Raw genomic sequence first — 13214 nt, 5'->3', positions numbered from 1 at the left:
GTACAAGCGCTGCAGCTCCCCCGCTTTGCCCCAGCCCCCCTGAATCCTCTGGGCGGCCCTGCCCCACAACACCCCTCCCCCATCTTGTACCCTATAGTTCCCCTACAGCCCCCTGTCCCCTTGCTATGCCTTTCCGGAACCTGTAAGTTTCGATTCCTATTTTCTCTCCCCGGGCCCCGCCGCCGCCCCCGCGCAGTCCTTTCGCGGTCGAGCTCCGCCCCCGGCCCCGTCCCGCCCCGCGCGGCATATCTGGGGCACCAGCTGTGGAGCCCGCAGAGCCAGCCGAGGGGCAGCACAGTGACATGGATCACAGCGTGAGCATCGACCTGCAGCCCCGCGACGGCGGCAAGGTAGGGCAGGACGGCTCGGCTCCCCCGTACTCCACCTACTCCTACATCAGCACCACGCAGGGCTTCCCCGTGCAGCCGCCGCCTCGCGACTTCGTGCTCTGGTCCCTCTTCAACACCGTCTTCTGCAACGTCTGCTGCCTCGGCTTCTTGGCTCTGGTCTTCTCCTTCAAGGTGAGCCCGGCTGCGGGGAGCTGGACCGGCTCCGGGGCAGGCGCCAGGGCATGGGACACTGCCCGCGAGTGACAGGTGCCCCAGGGAGGGGATGAAAGTGACCCCAGTTAACCAGCTGCGGGAGATGTCAAAACAGGGCGTGCGGGACAGACTGGCAGGATAGGACAGCTGGGCACCCACTTCCCCAGGCTGTGACCTTAAAGGCACTTCTGGGTAAGGCTGCTCTTCCCTCTCTGAAATCATGGATGGAGCTGTCAAAGGAGCCTTGGATCAGAGAAATATTTTATACGCATCCCCCCTGCACTCCCGCCCAAAAACTTATAATTGCCATGCATATTAGTGGTGTTTAAAGTAATCCTGTTCAGCTGTGTGTCTGCAGAAAGCCTCACACCAGTTTGCAAATTTGTCTGATACAATGTTCTGAGTCCCTGACTTGGACTCCTTTTCATGTAATCCACTGGGAATATAGTTTCACTCCTTTACATTATTTGGTTTATAATGCCCTCTTTAAAATTATTGTTAGTACTTTGTCATTTCCCTCTGGTAACATTGTGAAGAGGGATGTCATTGTGCTATTTAATTTGTATTTTTAATAGCAAATAAGCTTTGAAAATATGAACAGTTGCTAGTAGCTTCAGCAATCACATTGCACAGCGCTTCTAGTGGAACATTTCCTGCTTGTTTTGCAATCTTAAAATTTACAGTTTTTTAATGCTGATTTGTTTTTATAACATCTTTATTCTGGGATCATATGCCTTCAAGGCTGATTCCTGGGATTGGTGTAAAAACTTCTTCAGTTTCCTTTGATCCTCCAATGGGGATTGCCTTTGTCAACTGTTGTTTTACCTCTATCCAGCACCCTAATACTTGGAAAAGGGTCACCACTACCAGCCAGATTTTCTTAAAGATTGAAAGCCCCCACATGCATCTGAAAATCCCACTGGTCGCTGTGATGTTTTTAAAATTCAGGCTCTAAGGGCAATGCGCTACTTTGCAGGAAATCCTTCTCCAAGGCAAAATTCTACCTAGAACCCCAAGATAAGTTGACAGCCAAGAATGCAAAAATCATGAGTTATGCACCTAAACTTAATTAAATTAAAAAAACATATTTTGGGACTTTTAATGTGCTTTTCTGTTAATGCCGTCCTCAGGGTTTATGGGACCCTACACAGTATTATTAAACTGGTGCCCCTATGCCCGACGGCAGCCCACGCTCACAGCCCCGGAGGGGGGTGGGAGGGGGAGGGACGAGGTAGCAAAGGGTACCGAGCCCCCTGGCCCGCCTCACGGTGCTGAAGAGTCACAGTTCCCTGCAGAGACCCCCCTGTACCTTCTCCCTCACGCAGAATGCGTGACGCCAGTGCATTCGGCTCCATGAATACGGCCCCTGCCATGGGTGGTGGGTGAAGCTGCCGCTTGGGGAGGCTAGCACCCCAGCCCACCTCTTCTGCCTGTGGCCCTGCCCACACTCCACCCTTTCTCCACCCCAGGCCTTGCCCACACTCTGCCCAGGCCCTGCCCTCTCCCACTGTCTCTCTCCTCTCTTCCATCCCCCTCCATGCTCACCTACTTCCAGCCAAATCCCTGAACCCTATCTCATAGAACTGGAAGGGACCCTGAAAGGTCATTGACAAATGAAATAAAAAAAAAAAAAACCACTCTTCTGCAATTTCTAAAGAAAATGGAGCATGTTTTCCACTGCATGCCAGATGGTTAAGACTGGGCATGCAGAAGGTACCTAATTAAAAGCACTAAATTTGGGAATAAAAATGTCAGTCACAGGTTTTTTGATATACCCTGAAGTTTGTCAGAGATTTATTTGCAAGAACTTTGTAGTAAGAGAAAGTCACCTGTCCTGCTGACTACAACACTAAATATTATGGAATACATGATGCAGCTCTTCTGTTTTACATTTTCTTAATCAGTATTTCTAAGCTGATTTTATATTTTAAATGTACTCTTAAGCCTTCATAAAGTAATCATTCTAGATTACTACATATTTAACTCACTGAAACAAAGACATTATTTTAAATGAATCAGTCACAGAGGTTTAGTGTGTTCATAACAATGTTCGTTGCTTTTAGAAAAAGGGAACACTAATTTACTGTGTGTGATCTCCATAACAATAGACGTGTTTATGAAATTTCACCAACTTTAAAAAATGTTTCCAAAGATTTTTAGGCATAACAAAGGATTTTATATCTTATGAAGTTACTGATTTTTCTGGAGGGGTCTCTTAAAATTAGTTGGTCAAATAGTCAGAAGTAAAGAGAGGGAAACTCATTTGTCCAGCTATCTGGAAGGAAAGGGGTGTTGTCCCTTTAAGGGCTCTCTTCAAGAAGGGGGTGAAGGGAGAAAGGTATGGACAGTAAGACTTGGGAAGCAAGTTTTTTGTACTATAGTAATTAAAATTAAAATGTGTATTTTAGATAAGGGTGGTCTTTTGAAGGATTTATTTAAAAAACTGTATGTCTGAAGATCCAAATACTTAAGGCTAAAGATGAATACTCAGATTGTGCATCTAAAAATCTATGCTAGATGTGATTTTTATAATCTTCAGCAACACACTAATGAAATATTTTTAAAGCAAATTTTAAACTAAGGTCCTGTAGACTAAGGGCTTGTCTACACTTTACAGCGCTGCAACTTTCTTGCTCAGCGTGTGAGAAAACACCCCCCTGAGCGCAGCAAGTTTCAGTGCTGTAAAGCGCCAGAGTAGACAGTGCACCGGTGCTGGGAGCTACGACCCGAATGGAGGTGGAAAGCCACGTTAAAGCAGCATTACCATGTTCTGAGTAAATATTACAGTAATGCACACTGGTGCTGACAGTATACCCTTGTTAAATGGCTTCATTACCACTTGAATGGCTCTTTCACAGTTTGTGGTGTTCTAATAGGTCTAGCAGGCTGGAGGCTTTTTCACTTTTAAGTTACTAGGGACTTGTCTACACCACGCAGCCTTGTCCTTAAAAGTCAGCATGTGTAAATGCTCCTTGTTGGCACTTTTGCCGACAAAATACTTCCAGCCCCACGAGCGGCATTAGCTTTGTCGGCAGGAGAGTGCTCCTGCCAACAAAGCCGCATTCACACTGCCATGTGCATCGGCAAAACTATTCTTTCGCGCGGGGGGAGGGGAAGGGGGAGGGCTTTTTAGAGAGAAAGACAAAAGTTTTGTCAACAATTTCCCAGTGTAGACAAGCCCTAGATCCCCTCCAGAGGCAGGGCTGGTCCACGCTAACCAGGGCCGGCTCCAGGCACCAGCCCACCAAGCTTGTGCTTGGGGCGGCACCTGGAGGGGAGCGGCGCAGTGCTCCGGCTCCGGCCGCCGGGGAGAGCGGGGCCCCAGCCGGGGCTCGCCGCCCTCCCCCCAGCACTCTGGCCGCCATGGAGAGCGGAGCCCTGGCTGGGCACTCCGCCCTCCTCCCAGGGCTCCGGCTGCCCTCCCCCCCGGCGCCCTCCCCCCCCGGCCGCCGGGGAGAGCAGAGAGCCCCGGCCGGGGCTCGCCGCCCTCCCCACGGCGCTCTGGCCGCCCTCCCCTGCCGCGCTGGGGGTGGGAGGTGGGGGGTGGCCGGAGGCTTTTTTGCCTGGGCGGCAAAAAATCCAGAGCCGGCCCTGACACTAACCCCTTACTTCGAACTAAGATACGCAACTTCAGCTACGTGAACAACGTAGCTGAAGTCGAAGTATCTTAGTTTGAACTTACCGTGGGTCCAGACGCGGCAGGCAGGCAGGCTCCCCCTTCGACTCCGCGTACTCCTGTCGCGGAGCAGGAGTACTGGCGTCGACGGCGAGCACTTCTGGGATCGATCCCAGAAGATCGATTGCTTACCGCCGGACCCGGAGGTAAGTATAGACGTACCCGCAGACTCACCAGTCTGCAGCAGCTAGGTGTGGGAACCTGCAGGAAGGGTCAGAACAGGGATAGGAAGAGCAGGAGGGTGGACACTAAGACCCAAAGATGCCCCAAATTTTCAGGTGCCCTAAGCAGCCGCATATGCCTAAGGACGGCCCTGCTTCCCTTGCAGGCTGCCCTAGCTTTCAGCTGCCCTTTGGGCTGCCCTGGCTTCATATTTTTGCTGTTACCTTTCCCAAGGAATCCATATACCTAAAATAGTTGTACTTTGCTATAGCATTCAGTACCATTTTGGACTTCCAGTAACATGTAACTTCCCCCATCTCCCACCCTTTCTAATTGCAAATGTATTAAAAAAATCCTTATTTATGTAAATAGCCCCCCATCCTGCAAACCCTGAAGCGCACACTTTATGCATCTGTTACTTCATTTGTTGCATACTTAAATGTTGACTTTTCAACTGAATTGTTTATACTTCTAATTGCATATTTTAATTTCAATCCACCTTTTAGGTGTGCTGCATATTTTGTTCTGCTGCACTTTGGGGAGGTATTTGCATCTAAATGTCTGCAGCCCCCTGTTTGTGTGGGTGTCATGGGAAAACCAGCTAAAGTATTTTAAATGAAAGGAATTAAGAGGCCTTTCCCCCCCTCAATTTCCCTTAGTTGCCTCCTTTTACTAATAAGGGCTTGTCTACACGGTGTCAGAGTAACAGCCGTGTTAGTCTGTATCCGCAAAAAGAAGAACAGGAGTACTTGTGGCACCTTAGAGACTAACAAATTTATTAGAGCATAAGCTTTCGTGGACTACAGCCCACTTCTTCGGATGCATATAGAATGGAACATATATTGAGGAGATATATATACACACATACAGAGAGCATAAACAGGTGGGAGTTGTCTTACCAACTCTGAGAGGCCAATTAATTAAGAGAAAAAAAACTTTTGAAGTGATAATCAAGCTAGCCCAGTACAGACAGTTTGACAATAAGGGCTGGTCCCCACTTAGTCCGGACTTCGGACTAAGGTACGCAAATTCAGCTACGTTAATAACGTAGCTGAATTCGAAGTACCTTAGTCCGGACTTACCGCGGTCCAGACGCGGCCGGAAGTCTCTCCCCGTCGACGCCGCGTACTCCTCTCGGCGAGCTGGAGTACCGGCGCCGACTGTGAGCACTTCCGGGATCGATCCGGGATCGATTTATCGCGTCTTAACCAGACGCGATAAACCGATCCCAGAACATCGATGGCGTGCCGCCGGACCAGCCGGTAAGCGAAGACTAGGCCTCAGTGTGAGAATACTTACAAGGGGAGATAGAGTCAATGTTTGTAATGGCTCAGCCATTCCCAGTCCTTATTCAAACCGGAGTTGATTGTGTCTAGTTTGCATATCAATTCTAGCTCAGCAGTCTCTCGTTGGAGTCTGTTTTTGAAGTTTTTCTGTTGTAATATAGCCACCCGCAGGTCTGTCACTGAATGACCAGACAGGTTAAAGTGTTCTCCCACTGGTTTTTGAGTATTTTGATTCCTGATGTCAGATTTGTGTCCATTAATTCTTTTGCGTAGAGACTGTCCGGTTTGGCCAATGTACATGGCAGAGGGGCATTGCTGGCACATGATGGCATATATCACATTGGTAGATGTGCAGGTGAACGAGCCCCTGATGGTATGGCTGATGTGATTAGGTCCTATGATGATGTCACTTGAATAGATATGTGGACAGAGTTGGCATCGGGGTTTGTTACAAGGATAGGTTCCTGGGTTAGTGGTTTTGTTCAGTGATGTGTGGTTGCTGGTGAGTATTTGCTTTAGGTTGGGGGGTTGTCTGTAAGCGAGGACAGGTCTGCCTCCCAAGATCTGTGAGAGTAAAGGATCATCTTTCAGGATACCCCTGAAATTGTGGAAAAGCAGCAACCACACATCACTGAACAAAATCAGCCATACCATCAGGGGCTCGTTCACCTGCACATCTACCAATGTGATATATGCCATCATGTGCCAGCAATGCCCCTCTGCCATATACATTGGCCAAACCGGACAGTCTCTACGCAAAAGAATTAATGGACACAAATCTGACATCAGGAATCAAAATACTCAAAAACCAGTGGGAGAACACTTTAACCTGTCTGGTCATTCAGTGACAGACCTGCGGGTGGCTATATTACAACAGAAAAACTTCAAAAACAGACTCCAACGAGAGACTGCTGAGCTAGAATTGATATGCAAACTAGACACAATCAACTCCGGTTTGAATAAGGACTGGGAATGGCTGAGCCATTACAAACATTGACTCTATCTCCCCTTGTAAGTATTCTCACACTTATTGTCAAACTGTCTGTACTGGGCTAGCTTGATTATCACTTCAAAAGTTTTTTTTCTCTTAATTAATTGGCCTCTCAGAGTTGGTAAGACAACTCCCACCTGTTTATGCTCTCTGTATGTGTGTATATATATCTCCTCAATATATGTTCCATTCTATATGCATCCGAAGAAGTGGGCTGTAGTCCACGAAAGCTTATGCTCTAATAAATTTGTTAGTCTCTAAGGTGCCACAAGTACTCCTGTTCTTCTTTCTACAGGGTGTGATGCTAAAGGTATGACGTCAATGCACACAAGTTACACTGCCGTAGACCCATGTACGGGTGCTCTCATTCAGAAGCACAGTTTTGACAACAGTAGTCAGATGAACCACAGAAGATTGCAGGAGTACCCCCCCCCCCCTCCCAAGACAATTAGTCATCATGTCTTTCACCAGACTTGAATGTTTTTAAAGTCTTGTATAGCCCAGATGTAAATTACATTTATTTTATTTGTAGTCCAGAGAGGAGGAGGGAAGCAGTGGAGTACTTATCTTAACTGGTAGGGCCTGTGCATGCAGAGGGTGTTGGCCTAGCTACACAGTGATGCTCTCTATAAGCAATGTATCTAAAGTGGTGGCATTCATGTCCCATTAGAACTGACCAATTGAGCTACATTTTTGGTGCTTTAAACTGTAAAGATTCCCCTTTAATCTCAGCCTCTACCTGCTCACTACCCACACATAATATACCTTCCCTTCTACTAAGTATGCACTCCTAGGAATATTTAATTTTACAAACACGACACTGTCTCTTACACGTTTCTTACACTGTGAATCCAGGATTGCAGTAGTCTGAAATAAGAGCGTCCACACAGGGAGCTATTCCTCTAGAGCTATATTGCTTTAAAGTCACACGCTACCTTATTCTGGAATCATGTCCCAAAGAGAGAAATCCCCAATAAAGGAAAGAATGCAGTTCTGAGAGACTGGGAAGTAGGGTCTATTTCAACCACAAGCTGTTGGTTAAATGCAGGGATTGTTGGGTGAAATTCTCTGTGCTGCAGGAAGCTGGACTATATTCTCATAATGGTCCCTTCTGTGATTGAATTTACTGGTTGCCTGTTTTTGCCTGGCAGCGCTGGTGCTCTGCTGGTTCTCCTGGGCAGCGCAATTAACATATCACTGGACTTCTGTGTCTGAATTCTGCACTCCTTGACAACTGTGCATGTCCAGGCGCTCCACGGACTAAATTAAACAATGGGATAAAGACATAATATACAGTAGTGAATAAATAGGTAATTCAGCCATATGGTCTCTCCCTACCAAAAATGTCCAGACTGTGTGTAAATGTGGTGGTGTAGCTGTGTTGGTCCCAGGATATAAAGGAGACCAGGTGGATGAGGTCATATCTTTTAATGGGCCAACAGAAGTTGGTGGAATGTACAACCTTGTCTCTTTTGGCAACAGAATTTGGCCCAATAAAAAGAATTACCTCACCCGCCTTGTCTCTCTGCAAGGCGAAAGACAAGCTGCTAGAAGACTGAAAGGAGTGGGCAGGATGAGCAGGAGCGAGAGAGCTGGTGAAATTGGCTACAGCAAATCTATGGGGAGACTTAAAAACAAGGAGGGAACTTGGAACTTAATCTGGAAAGAGAGGGGCAGTTCTGAGGGCGCAGAAGGTCCATATGTGCTTCTTGGGGCATGTGAGCAGGCAGGTAGGGTGGTTCCACACATGTTGCTGTCTTGAGGGGTGTGGCTAAGGGAGGCCACAGAGGAGTTGCTGGAAATCAAGGTGAGGGGAGATGAGAACTCTTGGGGAGGAGGATTTCAGCAGAGGGGTTGTCAAGGCAGCGGGTCACTTGGGCGAGGTCGCAGAGAGAGTGAGAGGCAGTTCCATAGGAACTATGAAGAGAGGAGAGTTCAGGGCCCAAGAGGAAGCTAAAGTCACAGAGTGGGGAGGTCTCAGATGTGCAGAGTGTCAGGAGTCACTCTATTCATTCCTCCCAAGCCTCTGCCTGCCAGCAGCACTGGCTAGTTGGAGCTGGATATTGAGAGTTAATGAGCTTCCACCAAAGTCTTGAGAGCCACAAGTGCTCAGCCGCCCTGAGAAGCAGGCCTTGGTGCCTCATTTCACTCTTTACCCTTATTACTTCCCCTTCCTCCCCCCAGGCTAGAGATCGTAAAGTCCTGGGTGACACCGATGGAGCAGGAAGCTATGGCAAGACTGCCAAGTGCCTGAACATCACAGTCCTGGTACTGAGCCTCTTGACAGTGGTTCTGATCATCGTCCTCGTGGCAACAGGAGTTGTGGCTGTCTCACATGCAGTTCAACAGGAGAACCAAAACAGGAACAGCTACCGCTTTAACTACGGCAACTAAACCACCCCTCAGGATTCTCCCCAGCTGGATGACTTCTCCCCAAGCTTCCCTTACTCCGCTCTGCTTGCCTTTGTCCTGCTGTTTAAATTGTCAAGGGCTGGAGTGCTCAGTTGCTGAGTGGATGAAGGGGCAGTGCTCTCCTGATGTTCCAGTTGTTCTGTAACTGGAACCCAGCAATTCTCTTTGCGATGTGGAGATCTACACTCCACCACCACCCCCTTACAGCCACCACCCTTCTGCTGAAACTGACTGGCTGATCCTCCTTCCAAAGTGCCACCAGCCAAGTTTTACCTTAACAGGAGGGAGGGGTCACTATAGAGATGGGGTGGGGTGGGTCTCACATTGCTCTGTTTCCCCCACCCGAAAAGCAGACTGCGTGCCTTTCAAAGCCCTCTGAGATCCTGCAGCTGTTGGGGAGGGTGAACATAGTTCTGCTTATGCACAAAAGCTTATGCCCAAATAAATCTGTTAGTCTTTAAGGTGCCACCGGACTCCTTGTTGTTTTTGTGGATAGAAACTAACACGGCTACACCCTAATAATTGTTCTGCTTGTGATTATTCAGATTTTTTCTTTAGAGAATTATTTTTGTAGAGCTTTCCTTGGCAGAAATGTGCAGGGACTATTTTCAAATAAAAGTTTTTTTCCTCTTGTAAATGATTCATTCTTTATTCTTTTCAAAAGAAGCAGTTGAGTTCCTCCCAGAACTGAGGTTCTGGTCCCCAAACTCTCCACCCCAGGGTCAACAATCCATTTTTAATCTGGTAGCACCTGGCTCTTGGGAACACCAGTGCTCCTATTAATGCTGATCTTGGGAGCAGCATGGATGTGGGGAATGTGGAAGAGGAGACCAACAGAGTCCTGCAGGGACTTAGTGCATACGACCTGCTTGGTGCCAGCACCACAGCTTTCCTCCTGGAGACCTTAAACTCCAGAGGAGCAAGCAAACTTTCTAGTCTTCTCATGGGCCCCTGGTCTGATGTGAAATCCCACGAGACAGAGAGCCAAATTCCAGAGGTAGAGCCCCACTGACACACAGGAACATGTAGACCAGGGGTGGGCAAACTTTTTTTGGCCTTAGGGCCACATTGGGGTTGTGAAATGGTATGGAGGGCCGGGTAGGGAAAGCTGTGCCTCCCCAAACAGCCTGCATTCCCCATCCACCCCCTCCCATTTCCCGCCCCCTGGCTGCCTCCCTCAGAACCTCCGACCCATCCAACCCCCCTGCTCCTTGTCCCCTGACCATCCCCTCCTTGGACCACACGCCCCTGACTGCCCCCGGGACCCCACCCCCATCCAGCCCCCCTCCCGGTCCCCTAAACGCCCCTTCCCAGGACCCTCTGCCCCTAACCGCCCCCCTGGGATCCTCCCCAAGCCCCTTTCGGAATGTGGCCCTTGAAGCTGGGCGGAGGACTCAGGAGGAGCAGGGGCAGCCGCGCAGCCGGAGAGAAGCGACAGTTTCCCCTTCAAATCGCCGCTTCTCTCCGCCCGGCTGCGCAGCTGCCCGATGCTCCTCCAGAGTCCTCCGGCCAGGTTCCCCAAGCTCCTGCTGCCTGCACCACCTGCCTGCTCCCCTGCCCCTGCAGGGCAGCCCCTCTTCCCCCCCCCCCGGCCCTGGGGCCCCCTGTTGTTGGGGGGGGGCATGCCATAACAGCCTGTGTTCACCTGTGAGCCCCGCAGCCCGGCTGGAGCCAGCCACGCTGCTGTGTCGCTGGCACGGTGAGCTGAGGCTGTGGGGGAGGGGGGACAGTCTTGGCTCAGGGGCCGGGCAGGACAGTCTTGGCCCACGGGCCATAGTGCCCACCTCTGATGTCGACCTTAGACATCTGCGTGCACCTGCAGAAAATCCTGAGGCCCCCAAGAGAAATTTTACATAGGGGATTGTGGGAGGCTCTTTATCCTTTCCCAGGGGAGCTGAAGGACAGCGCTTTTGCCTCATGAAAGAGGGATCCTCACCATGCTGGTTGGAGATGCTGGGAGTTTGCTTTAGGTGAGAATAACTACTTGAGACAAAGGTTTAGCCTGTTAAGTTTAGACTCTAGGAGGCCTGTAATACTTCTGTTTTACATGTAACCAGTCTGTTTCCATTGTCCTTACTCACTACCCACTTGAATTTCTGATCTTTAATAAATCTGGTCTTATTTTCACTCCCCACATATTTCAGCGCTGTGGTATTAAGCAGAGTGGATCCTGAGTTGAAATAATTCAGGCTGGCATGTACTGTCCCCTGGGGGACGGCAACCCTCGTAATTCTGTGTGTGTGCAGTGAAGGGCCTGGGCACTGCAAGGAGCACTGTGCGGATGCGGGGGTTGCTGGGCGCCTATCGGTAGCCTGCACACAGAGAGCAAGGTCTGTAGCGGCCTGGGAGGTCGTGTTTGTGTTGCCAGAGGCTGGTGGTATCTGGGAACTGATGCACAAAAAGACATGGTCATGCTAAGGACAGGTGGTGGTGAGGTGCCTCACAAACAGGCATCACAGAGTCCCAATCCCTCTCCTTTACCCCCTGATTTCTCCCCCTGTCCTTCAGCTCTGTGGAGCTCCAGGGAACTTGATACAGGAGATTTTTCAGCTGCTCTGTGCTGTGTAAGGAATACAGCCTAAGAGTGCTGTGCTGTCACCACTAGCTGAAGCAGGGAAAGAACGACATTCAAGTGGTGTAATTTAATACCAAATAGAGTGGGGCCAGTGAAGCATAGTGTTCGGCTACACTTAGATAGGGATAGTTGTTTATAATCATAGAGGTTTAACAATTAATACAGTAGTTTTAGGTGGTTGTGACTAGGAATAACCAAATGATGGTCGCCAGTAGTCAGAGAAATCCAAAATGGAGGTCTGGGAGAGATTCAACCAATAGCAAGCAGGCAGGCTGAAGTGAAACAAAGGTCACTCCAAAACCCTGAAGAGAGGGGTCAGTTAAGCATAAAACAGGCCTTCAATCAGGTCTGGCTTTTCAGATGCAGGTCTTCAATCAGGTCCAGCTTTGACTGACAGATAGAGGGCTTAAACCTGATCGGTGGTGGGACTGTAAAAGTAAGCAATCCCAATAGGTCAAAATCTGTATAGAAGGAAGGTAGCTGACAGGCTTGGCTTAGTCTGTGTTTGTCTGTCAGTGTGAGTGGGAGGTGCTGGAGTGTACTGGAGTAATAGAAGAGTCATCAAAAGAAAAGACCAAGGAGGAAGAAAACAAAAAGGGCTAAAATCACTAAAGAAAAGGCAAGCAGTGGCAGCGAGGCAGCAGCAGCAATGACCCCATTGACAGAGCAGAAGGGCTATTCAGAGGGAAAGGAAGACAGCGGAGAGGTAAGCACGGAGACTCTAATATAAAGTAGAACATATCCATGGGATAAGAAAGCTGGATGTTTATAATGTAAATGTTTAAGGATTTGCTGTCAGTGACTGGCCATTCCATATGGAATGTAACCACTTGAAGCTCTTTTCAATTGTGTGATATTACAATTTTGAATACTTTGATGTGTGCCTGTGCTAACAGAAGTTATGCCTTGTTAAGAAGATGTATGGATTCTTCGTTCTTTTAATACATTTGTTGTATTAGGGAATATTGTGCTAAATAAAGAATAATTTTTGTTTTCGAAGAATAGTGGCTGGATGTCGATCCTTTGAGGGGAATGCTGTATCCATGTCCTTCCAAGGGTCAACAGAGGTAATCTGTTCTAGGGAGTCCTCCAAAGGTTGGACAGAAACCCCCGGTAAAACCCTGGCAAATCCTCTAGAGCGGGCCACCCCCTTCTACCTACCAAAACAGACAAATTGATAAATTGAGTTAGGCAGGCTGTTGCGGGGTGCCAAAAGTCTAATTTTGACTCAGCCCCTTCACTGCAACTTGGCGGTGGTGTATTCATTTAGATGGAATATAGGGACCCAAAGGTGTGAACACGGCCCCACTTGTGTCTAACTCAACACAAGGTTTGGCATACAGAGACCACAGCCAGCTTGGCACCATGACAACACATTCTTTTAACACTTTATTGGAGTTACAGCAAAAGAAGGACAAACAGTTAAAATGTAAAGCATTAAGTAAGGCTTTCATCCTAACAACAATCCTTGTTCCCTTTAGCAGGAGAGTCTTTAGAAGGATCACCCCCCTCTCCCTAGCCCTTGTCTGACAGTTACTTAGATCAGCATTTCTCAAATGTAGCCACTGTG

General features: G+C 48.6%; 1 protein-coding gene across 1 annotated transcript; it reads left to right on the top strand.

Annotated features, from left to right (window-relative positions):
- The first annotated feature begins 233 nt into the window (after window positions 1-233).
- LOC101938179 (dispanin subfamily A member 2b-like) lies at window positions 234-9706 on the top strand. Its single transcript, XM_042846153.2, has 2 exons — window positions 234-521; window positions 8842-9706. The coding sequence occupies exons 1-2, from the start codon at window positions 303-305 to the stop codon at window positions 9049-9051; spliced, it is 429 nt and encodes a 142-aa protein (XP_042702087.1). The 5' UTR covers window positions 234-302; the 3' UTR covers window positions 9052-9706.
- Window positions 9707-13214: the final 3508 nt, after the last annotated feature.

This window comes from Chrysemys picta, chromosome 4, assembly GCF_011386835.1.
Source record: "Chrysemys picta bellii isolate R12L10 chromosome 4, ASM1138683v2, whole genome shotgun sequence".
Classification (NCBI taxonomy): domain Eukaryota; kingdom Metazoa; phylum Chordata; order Testudines; family Emydidae; genus Chrysemys; species Chrysemys picta.
The sequence above is the reverse complement of the archived record's forward strand: the minus strand, read 5'-3'. Positions and strand labels throughout refer to the sequence as shown.